General features: G+C 69.3%; 4 protein-coding genes across 4 annotated transcripts in view; 2 read left to right on the forward strand and 2 right to left on the reverse strand.

Annotated features, from left to right (window-relative positions):
* H696_04417 (hypothetical protein) overlaps positions 1 to 393 on the reverse strand; it is a 2429-nt gene extending 2036 nt beyond the window's left edge. The window contains exons 1-2 of the mRNA XM_009498293.1: positions 365 to 393; positions 75 to 204 (exon numbers count right to left, since the gene is read on the reverse strand). Of these exons, the coding sequence (XP_009496568.1) occupies positions 75 to 150 (76 nt within the window). The 5' untranslated portion in view covers positions 151 to 204; positions 365 to 393. The remainder of the gene's footprint in view (positions 1 to 74; positions 205 to 364) is intronic.
* Positions 394 to 3910: 3517 nt separating this feature from the next.
* H696_04418 (hypothetical protein) lies at positions 3911 to 4664 on the forward strand (the record flags this gene model as incomplete). The annotated part of the gene is made up of 2 exons (XM_009498294.1): positions 3911 to 4055; positions 4510 to 4664. 2 exons carry the CDS (start codon positions 3911 to 3913, stop codon positions 4662 to 4664), a joined length of 300 nt encoding a protein of 99 aa, XP_009496569.1.
* A 387-nt stretch (positions 4665 to 5051) lies between these two features.
* H696_04419 (hypothetical protein) lies at positions 5052 to 5354 on the forward strand (the record flags this gene model as incomplete). The annotated part of the gene is made up of 1 exon (XM_009498295.1): positions 5052 to 5354. One exon carries the CDS (start codon positions 5052 to 5054, stop codon positions 5352 to 5354), a length of 303 nt encoding a protein of 100 aa, XP_009496570.1.
* Positions 5355 to 7352: 1998 nt separating this feature from the next.
* Positions 7353 to 9550, reverse strand: H696_04420 (hypothetical protein; the record flags this gene model as incomplete). The annotated part of the gene is made up of 2 exons (XM_009498296.1): positions 7353 to 8237; positions 8324 to 9550. 2 exons carry the CDS (start codon positions 9548 to 9550, stop codon positions 7353 to 7355), a joined length of 2112 nt encoding a protein of 703 aa, XP_009496571.1.
* Between the last annotated feature and the right edge of the window lie 897 nt (positions 9551 to 10447).

A 10447-nucleotide genomic window follows, 5' to 3' on the forward strand; every position in this document is an offset into this window, starting at 1 on the left:
CGGGGGTGCGGGGGTGCGGGCGTGCGGGCGTGCGGGCGTGCGGGCGTGCGGGCGTGCGGGGAGGGGAGACGCACTGGTGCGATCCTTGTTGTAGGCGAAGCAGACAACCGGAGCCGGGGGGTTGACGAACTGCGTGATGGAGGTGCTCATGGTGGCGATGTGTGCGTGTTTTGCGCGCGGGGCAGGAGGAGGTGGAACCAAAAACTACGCCGACGAACGCGTGTGATCGTGTCAGTTGGCCGACAGGCGGGCGGGGGAGAGGGGGGAGGGGGGAGGGGGGGGTGGAGCCGATGGGTGTAGGAGGGGCGCAAGCGGGGCAGGGCGGGGCGAGGAGAAAGGGAGGACGAGCGACGAGGCGACGGACCAGGAGAAGGGGACTCTGGTCAGTCTACCCTGAAAATGGATTGTGCCCCCCAGGCCCGCGGCCGGGACGCCAGGGGCATGTCCCAGAAAAGTGCCCTTGAAGCAAGTGCCCCGAAGGGGACGCATCGCCCTGTGCCCTGCGCCCGTCCCGTCGTCCCCCCTCTCTCCTGCCGCGACCCCCCCCCCCCCCGCCCTGCCCCGCCCCCTCCCTCCTTGCCTTCGCTTGTGTGTCCGTCCCTGCGCCTGCCTCCTCTCGGGGTGGGCTGGTCGGGGAAAAAAACCCTGCCCCCCAGACACTCCGGGGAGGGACGCCCAAGAGGAGGGTGTGGTGAGAGAGAGAGAGAGAGACGCGCGAAAGGCACGAACCGGGCACAACGCCCGCCAAGGGCCGCCCAGGGCCGCCTGGCCGCTACCGCAAATGGGTGAACAATGCTTCCTCATCATCACCCTCGCCCCCCCCCCCCCCCGTCTCCCCCACTGTTGATGGCCACCGGGGGGGGGGGGGGGGGGGGGGGGGCGAGAGGCCGGAGACGGGCAGTCAGGAAAAATAACAACCGCCGGAATGCGCACTCGGGAATGAGCGTCTGGAGGGAAAGCTCGAGCAACAGCAGAATGATGCGACAGGAAATGGTGTTCCCTTCTGGGGCGTGATCCCGGCGGTGTGATACAAATATGCGCGCCTGGCCAATCACCGATGTCCAGCGGAAGCGCGTCGTCCGACACCCCACGGCTGTCCCCCCGAGAGGGAGAGGGAGGCGGGCCCCCCAGCGCCGGGGCGTGAGACAAAATTTCCCCCCACACGATCCCGGGCCTCGGCTCCGGGAAATCCCCCACCCCCTCCGGGGCCCTCCTTTGGCTGCCCGCATGCCTGCCTGCCGGGGAGGGGCAGGCGGCCGGAGCCCCGACCGCGCCCGCGCCCGCGCCCGCGCCCCCCTCCGCCAGCCGCCGCTGCCGCCGCCTCCCCTCCTCGGGCCCTGCCTGCGACCTCCGGCAGTCGCGCAGACGACCGGTGTGTAATTGCTTTCCTCAGGGGCCGGGGCGCCTCGGGGTGTGCACCTGGCCGGGGCGCGGTCATAGACGACGGTGGGAAGGGCAAGGGGAGGGGAGGGATTCGCCGCCGCGCTCAAGGCTGGAGCAGCCCGTACACACAAACGCCCGAGCCAGGGGGGGGGAGGGGGGGGGGGGGGGCATCAACAAAGGCGCCCCCGATGCGGGAGGTGCTTCGAACCCCATCTCGGTGGCCCGAGCCGCGCTGCGAGGGCGCAGGGGCGGCGCGGGGGCCGAGGCGCGGGGGAAGGCTTGGGTGGACGCGATTGGCTTGCACACAAGACAGAGTCGGGGGACCGCGCCCGCGAATGGAAGCCGGCAGGCAGTCCCGGGGGCGGGGGGGGGGGGGGCGGGACCATCCCAGGGCAAGGAGGAATCCCCCCGGGGAATTCCCATTCAAATCAGCACCGCACAAACAGATCCTCCCAGGCGCGCGGAGGGCACACCAGGCAAAGCCCACCGGCCGGGCCACTTTACGCACCCCCCGATCGCCAGCAATGCGCCCCGCGCGGTGGGGCTATGTGTAACCAAGCAGGACGGCGGCCAAGAGGCCAGGTATGCATGCCACGAAGGAGGTAGCGACAGCAGCAGCAACAGCGCCGGCGCCCCGGCGCCGGCGGCCGGAGGTCGCACAGCGAACGCAGCACACAGACCCCCGGGAGGGGCCGGGCGCAGGGCAGCCGGGCTTCTCTGGTGTTCTCCTGTGTGGCCTTTTTTTTTCCAGACGATGGAAGAAGGAACGCCATCAAGCATACGGAGATTCCAAAAATGGCGGGCACTAAAAATGCGGATTAAACTAGCCACCACATACAGGCACACATATCTAGAAGGGCGAGAAACGAGCGGCGCACATGCGCCGGCCCGCACCCCCGCTCCCTCTCGCGCCCTGCGCTCGCCCCGTGCCCGGGCCGCCACTGGCAGATGCCGCACCGGAGGAAAATCATGAGTGGACATTCCACTGGGCTGCCCCTCGCGCCCCTCGCGCCCCTCGCGCCCCTCGCGCCCCCCCCCTCTCTCTGCCACTCTCTCTCCGCCCCGTTTTATGGGACTTGTTCCCTCGTGCGCCCTGCCCCACCCATGCCAATCGCGGGGCATGACAGTGCCGCGGCCGGGGCGGCTGCGGGAAAAGGGCAGCAGGCCCCCGCACGGCCGGACACGCGCACGCTCACCCACACCCACACATGCATTGTCGACAGATGATGTGCACCCGTCGCTTGGGCCCCGCCGTGGAGGGGGCGGGGGATGGTATAGAGGAGGGGCCGGGGGGGGGGGGGGGGATGTGCCTGGCGTCTCGTCGGTCAGCACCCTGCCGGATATTTTGTTTCATTTGGCGTCCAGCCAGCTCGGTGTGCGGGGATGGGTCGATTTTAGGGGCGAGAGGGGCGACAAGAGGCGGTCGGGTCGGCTCGGCGCGGGAGCCCGGAGGCCCGGGGTGGTGGGGGCGCGCCGCGGGAAAACGAGGGACCAGGTCACACAGCGCAGGGGGCGTGCCCCTGCCAGTCTTTCGGGCGACCATCCCGACCCAGACGAAGGGGGGCCCGGAGGAAGAGCAGGAGGAGGAGGAGGAGGAGGAGGAGGGGGGGCATGTCAGTCGCCTAGATCGCCCTCCGCCCGGACCGTCTCCCTGGCCGAGAGTGCGGGAACGTCCCGGCCCCACGGCCGAGAGGGGAAATTGCAATCAAAATTCCAGTCCTCCTGGCGAGTCGCCAGGCTGCTCGCTGCGGGGAAGAGGCTGGGCAGGGGGCGTGGATGGGGTGAGGGGGGGGGGGATAGAGGACCCCCCCCCGCCCATCGCGTTCTGCTTCTTTGCGGCCCCGGTCGAGCGGGCGCCTTTTGCCTTCTCCCGAGCAGAGGGATGTGCTGGAATTCCCGGCTTGTCACCTGGAACGCCCCCAAGCGGGGGCCCCGGGGTTTGTCTATTCGCCCGAGTGGCCATCTCTCGGACCAAGAGCACTCGCCGTCGCGATCGGGCTCGTTCCCCTCGCCGGGAAGATGCTTCCGGAGCCGGCAGACCCGGCGAGAGCCGGGATCCCTCCGGACGGGGAGGAACATGGCTCGTACTCGCTCACCGGTGTCGTCCCCCGCCGGCTCTTTTCGCCACTGCCTCCAGCTGCGATGCATGGATGCATGCATCCCTGCGTGCGTGCGTGCGTGCACAAACATCCATATGCGCTCCTATGCGCCCTCGTTGCCACGGGCCCGCCGGGCCGGCATGAGGGCCGACCGGAGCCCGGCTGTCCACCGGCCCCGGTCAACGTCCTCCCCCCGTCCGTGCTCCCCCTCGGCAACTCCGGGTGGCGGGCTTCGCCAACCTGTGCCTGTTGCCCTGTGTGCTTTCCTCGGTGTCCGGCTCAAGGGACTTGCGACCTTCTGCACAAGGGAGACACGCCTCGGGGTCGGGGCCCGGCGCGGGGCAGCCAACGCCGGCCGACTCCGCTCCCGGCCCCCGGAAATGGAATGTCCAAGAGGATCTCCCCGAGCTTCCTGTTGAATTGGCCTGATGTACGTCGCCGCCGTCCTGCACGGCCAGGACACCTCCGCAGGTCAGGGGGGCGCGCCGCCACAGGCACCGGCAAATCTCCCGACGCGACATACGCTCGCCCTCAGGGGCAACACCGGTGCCGGGGTTGGTGCCCGGCCGGCTGGTGCGCCGCCCGGCAGCGAGCACCTCCCCCGGGGACGCGGAGTCCGACGGCCGAGGCGGTCAGGCACGCCTCCGGGGAGGATGGGCACAAGCGATCGCCAGTGCGCCGCCGCCCCTCCCCCCCCCCCCAGGGGAGCTGACCCCTCGCCCCCTCGCCCTCTGGGTGCCGTGCTCTCCCCCCCCCCTCCTCGTAGGTATATAAAGGAGGCCCTTCGGCGTATCCGAGAGAAGGGGAGACAACGAAGTTGTTTCCTGAATAATTTCCTTGCACCTTCCCCTCCCCCCTCCTCCTCCTAGCCAGTATGTCCCGAGCCTTTCCTTCACCGCGCGGCCCTGCCTACCCCCCACCCCCCCCCTCTCTCTCTCTTTCGCCCCCGGCCTGGTCTCTCTGCCTTCCGCCATCGACACCATCACTCACCCATGTGCCCCCCCCCCCCCCCCGCCCCCGCCTCCAGCCATGTCCGACAAGCCCGCCACCAACCAGCCCCTCCTCAACGAGATCAACGCCGGCAGCGCCAAGGGCGGTCTCCGCAAGACCTCCACTGCCGAGAAGGTCTGGAAGCCCTCTGCTGACGACCTGGCCACCGACAAGAAGGAGAACGCCAACTAAAGGCCTTCGCCATGTCTTCGTCGAGGGCCGGCGTCGTCTCCCTCGCACGGGGTGACACCCCTCGCGGCTTCGGTGGTGTGTGGGCCCTTTCATCGGGGCCCGCCCGCCGCCTCGCTCGCCACCGGGTATCATGCCCCCTGTGGGAGGGAACGCGCATCCTCGCCTCCACCGCGTGCGCTCTGTGACTGTGCGACTTGCTCCATCCTCCTCCTCCTCCTCCTCCTCCTTCTCCCTTGCGCTCGTGTGTACACATGTGTGCAGCCCTGTCTCCCTCCCTCCTCCCACACGGGTGTCTAGTTTGCCCCGCGTGGTAGTGGGTGGTGATGGGGGGCGGGGGTGGGACCGAGAGAGAGAGAGGGATGCGCAAGTCTGCCGCGCGTGGCTGCCATGAGCGCCGGGACGCACGGACCATCATGCATGTGCCTGCCTATGTGCTTGTGTATGCGTGCGTCCGTGTCCGGCGCTCACCGGTGCCACGCCTCTCCTCCACCACCCTCCGGCAGCCTGTCAATGACGAGGAAGATGCCAGCGCCATCCCCCCCCCTCCGTAGAGAACTCCTCACTGGTTTGATGGAGCCATCACGAGGTGCTGCCATGTCCCCCCCCCTCTTTGTCCTCCACAGAGCCGCTGGCCGTGTAGGGGAGAGTGTGCCTTGCCTGCACACTCAGTCATGCACCGATCCTGTATAATACAATACCCCGCTTCAGTCTTTGCTTTGTCTCTTTTCTTCCTGGCACGGGGGAGACGCAGATTCGGCGCGCCTCACAAAAGACCTCCTTCGCGCATCTCCCGGGAGCTGGTCTGGTACCAAATGCGTGCCGGCCAGTCGGAAGGGGAGGGGGGGAGGGGGGCGTGTCCGAGGAGAGGGAGCCACGAATGCGACAATGGGACGCCTGCTGCTGGGCGCTGGGGCGGCCAAAGGGAAAACCAGGTCATGGGGGGAGGGCGAGCGACAAGCAGTGTCTTCCTGACAAGAGGCAGCATTTTCGGGCTGCGCACTGGGCAGAAACCCGGCCGAAGGTATTCGACACTGCGCATGCCTGACCCCCCCCCCCCCCCCCCCCCCCCCCCGGCAGGTATGGAGGCGCACAGGGGACCTTGGGGGCGGGGCGGGGAATATATTTGGCAATCGCCGGTCCAGGCTACGAAAGCAAGAGCGCCATTTTCCCCGTCATGAGCCGGGATCCGATTCCCCCCCCAGTCCCACGGGAAAAGCCAGAACAGCGGCCCCTGTTCTTTCCTCGTTCGCTGGTCCGATCTCGCCCGGGCCATTTTTCGACCCCACAGGTCTGGCCCCGGGAATGTGCAGGTCTAGCGCGATCGAGGAGGCATTTTTGACATCCGGCCTGTCCGCACGTGATGCAGCAACACACCCGCGGCTTCAGAACTGCCGGGCTGACGGTCTGGCAGCTGCGATCTGGACCGGGTCTCGACCGTGGTGCCTCGCACCGAGCACGCACGCCCCCGCCCCGCCGCCACCGGCATTCCCTTTCTTCCCGCCTCTCGCAGGAGTGTGGGACAAGCACTGGGCGGGGGGGGGGGGGGGGGGGGGGACGGCCTGGCAGCCTGGTGGCTGAAGCGTGCGTGAGACTGGCGTATCTTGCTTTTGTTTTCGGCCCCCAAGCCCCCTGGCGGGACGCCTCGGGGCATCGAATGCCCCTCCCGTCCCGCGGGACTATCGGTTCGCGGGCCGTCCTGGTCACAGCCGCGGCATGTGGGGGGAACATGCCGCGCGCGAAACCCCCTCCAGAGTGGTGTGCGCGGCTGGCGAATGGGGGCGAGCCCGGTGGAAAGAGTGTTACGCCCAGTGGCGGAGCCATTCCGTGGCAGCTGCCTCCGCCCTCCGCCCCCGCCTCCGCCTCCGCCTCCGCCTCCGCCTCCGCCTCCGCCTCCGCCGTGTGCATGCCCCCGGCGTCTCTCTCTCGCTCTCTCTCTCCCCCTCTCTCACCTGCTGCTTCTGATCCCAGGAGAGGGAATGAGGCTCAGCTGGACGGGCGAGCCAGGGACTCTGGCCACGCCTTCCCACCACCTCCCCCACTCTGCTATGGTGATATACACCGGCGCGCTGCTGAGCTCTGTGTGCGTGCGCGCGCGCGCGCGCGTGGCGGAGGGGATAAAGCTAGAGCACGGAAGCGGAGCACCCTCGCCACACGAGAGGGGCAGAGGGAGGAAAGGGGCACACAAGAAACGGGTTTGGCTTCTTTTTTTTTGTCGTGGATCTATTGTTGCCGGGTGAGCACACCGCACACGGCGCGGGGCGCACGAACATGCGTACTCACCCAGGCGGCGGACAAAAAAGGAGAGGAGAAAAAAAAGGGACCCAGAATGAAGGGGAGAGAGAGAGACGGGGGGGGGGGGGGGGAAGGGGGGGGCAGGGGGAATCCTTCGGAGCGAAGTGGGGGATGATGACAGCAAACCGGGCGTGCCGCTCAGGCACACCCGGGAGGCATCACGCGCGCATCCATACCCTCAACAGAGCTCTCGAATGGCGTTCCCCCTCCCCCCACGCCCACCCCCTTCAGGCCTGATTTCACGCGCATCTGCGGTCCCGGGGAAAGACTCCTCTCCGCCCGCGGCGCCCACACACATCTCCACACTCCCGGAAAGGGAGAGACAGAGAGAGAGGGAGAGGGAGAGGGAGAGGGAAAGGGGGCAAAGGGAAAAGGTCATTCTCCGGCACCCTTTTCTTACTCCTCGCGCAGGGGAATGTAGAAGACCGAGGCCTTGGCGAAGCCGTTGAACTCCGACGCGGCGGTCAGGGTGTAGGCACCCATGTTGCGGAAGGCCAGCCAGTCACCGATGGACAGGCGCGGCAGGCGGGTCTCCGGCACGATGAGGTCAATCGAGTCGCAGGTGGGGCCCCAAACACTGCAAGTGTGCAGCAGGTCGCCATCGACCTCGCCCTCGGGGGTGACCGACCGGGTGTCGGCCTGGCTGTTGTCGGCGGCGCTGCTGATGGCATCCAGCGCATGGGACAGGGCCGCCTGGTCGAAGGTCCCGAGGCAGGGCTCGCCCGAGCGGCGCAGGACCGCCGGGATGACCCGCGCATGGTCGAACTGGATGCAGTTGAAGGACCCATACACGCCGTCATTGACGTAGTACATGAACTGGTCACCGGGCTGCACGTCGGTGTTGTCATCGGCCGGGAAGGAGAGCACCGGCGGGCCGACCACGAACTCGGTGGAGCCCGTGGGGGAGGCACCACCCGGGGAGGGGGTGGCGATGCCGGCGGCACGGCGTGCCTCGCGCGCCGCCTCGGCAATGGCCTCGAAGTCGTAGGCAGCCCCGCTGTCGGCGGCCGCCAGGCCGGTGGTCAGGGCAGCGGTGGTGGCCGCCGCATCGTCGGCACCCTCATCGGAGCCCGGGACGGCCGGGATGCGCCGGCGGCTGGTGACATTGACCGCCAGGCTGAAGGCCGGCGCGGCGAAAAAGCGCCCCGGCTCGCCGATGAACCGGACCCCGGGCGGGAACCGGGCCAGCTCCGGGCGCAGGGCAGCGGCCACCTCATGGAAGGGAGCGCCATCGACATTGTCGACGCCGGGGAAGCCGCCACCAATGTCAACCAGCTCCAGCTGGGGCATGCCCAGGGCCGCGGCCTCGGCGAAAACCCGACCAACACGGCGGACCGCATACGTGTGCTCTTCCGATCTAACCGGACCCCGGGCGGGAACCGGGCCAGCTCCGGGCGCAGGGCAGCGGCCACCTCATGGAAGGGAGCGCCATCGACATTGTCGACGCCGGGGAAGCCGCCACCAATGTCAACCAGCTCCAGCTGGGGCATGCCCAGGGCCGCGGCCTCGGCGAAAACCCGACCAACACGGCGGACCGCATCGGCGAAGCTCTCGGGATCGAAGCAGCCCGAGCCCACATGGAAGGAGACACCGACCACGCGGACGCCCAGGGCCTGAGCACGGGCCAGGAGAGCGCGAGTGGTGTGGGGATGGGCGCCGAACTTGCGCCCGAAGGCGCAAACGGACTTGCTGTCGTCGGCCAGGATGCGCAGAACGGCCCGGACCCCGGGGTGCTCCTGGCGCATCTTGCGCAGCTCCTCCGCATTGTCGAAGGTCATGAGGTCCACGCCGACGGCCGCCGACTGGCGAATGTGCGACGCCGGCTTGGTGGGGTTGGCATAGATGATGCGCTCCGGGGCCACGCCGAGGGCCAGCACCGAGCGGATCTCACTGATGCTGGCGCAGTCGAAGGAGGCCCCGAGATCGGCCAGGGAGATCGGAAGAGCGTCGTGCATCTTGCGCAGCTCCTCCGCATTGTCGAAGGTCATGAGGTCCACGCCGACGGCCGCCGACTGGCGAATGTGCGACGCCGGCTTGGTGGGGTTGGCATAGATGATGCGCTCCGGGGCCACGCCGAGGGCCAGCACCGAGCGGATCTCACTGATGCTGGCGCAGTCGAAGGAGGCCCCGAGATCGGCCAGGGTCTGCATGAGGCGCGGGTCCGGGCAGCACTTGATGGCATAGTGGGGGACAACGTCCGGGAGCTCCCGGCGCCAGAGGGCCAGCCGCTCGCGGACCACATTCAGGTCGCACACGAAGAAGGGCAGGGCATCGGGATTGGCCTCAGGGCTGGACAGGGCCTCCAGCACCGAGGGGATGGTGGCACCCTGAGCGCGGCAGACCGCCGCCGCGGCCCGGGAGAGGGTCCCGTCGTCGGCGGGTGCGGCGCCGGCCTGGGCGGCCGTCTGGGCCGCCAGCGCGACCGCCTGGTCGCAGCAGGCGGCCGCACCGGCCTCGGTAGTGGTGTCAGGCTTCTCCGAAGCGCAGGCGGCGACGGAGAGCGCCCCGGCGCCGGAGGCCGCCTTGTGGGGGCAGCCACCGGCCATGGTGCCGGGGAGTCCGCAGGTGGAGAGGGCCTTCTGCTCGGGAGACATGGGCGGGGAGGGCATGGGCTGGCTGGTCTGCATGACAGGGAGCAAACTGGAGCCGAGCTGGGTGACTGTCTGTGTGTGTGTGCGGGGGGGGGGGGGGGTCAGGGCTGAGAAGGGGCCATCGGAGGCGGGCAAGGGGAGGGGGGAGGAAGCACGGCGGGGCGCGCCGTCGGCCCTTCGGGCACGCACCTATCGGAGAGACACGCACGCACACACACACACGCACGCACGCACACACACGCACGCGGACACGGACGGGGGAGGGAACTAGCCGAGACTGGACAGGGAATGTGGGGGAGAACACATTCAGGGGCCGATGTCGGAGGGGGGATGGCCGGCTGCGGGGAGAGCGCGCCCGAGCGGCGGCGCCTTTTATGCCTGGCGGCTCTCCCCTGCCTGGCCCCCGGGGGTGTGGTGGTGGGGCAGGCCCCGGCGGGGCCAGTGTCCGGCCCGGCGGCCATTCGCCAACAAACAGACACACACACACACACACACGCACACGCACACGCACATACACCCCGCCCAGGCGGGCGTGTGTGCGCGTGTATGTGGGACGCGCGCCAACACTCCGAAGGGAACGGGGCCGGTCCCCGCGCGTGCCTGGGCGGGCGTGGCAGCCGGATGGGCGGGAAACCGGCGACCCGGTCCTACATGGCCCATCACTAAGATCTGGCGCGGGCGCTGGCCGGCCGGCGCATGGCCCCCAGGGGGGGGGGGGACCCTCATGGCCGCGCGTGTGCGCGCGTACGAACCAACACGCCCCGCACCTGTGCCGGCTTGCCGCTCGCCCCCCCCCCCCCCCCCCCCCCCCCCCCCCCCCCCCCCCCCCCCCCCCCCCCCTGCCCCCTGTTTGAGGGCCCGGGGGGGGGAGAGGGGGGGGGGGGGCGAGAGGCCGGAGAC

The sequence above is a fragment of the Fonticula alba genome (assembly GCF_000388065.1).
Source record: "Fonticula alba strain ATCC 38817 unplaced genomic scaffold supercont2.7, whole genome shotgun sequence".
Taxonomy (NCBI): domain Eukaryota; order Rotosphaerida; family Fonticulaceae; genus Fonticula; species Fonticula alba.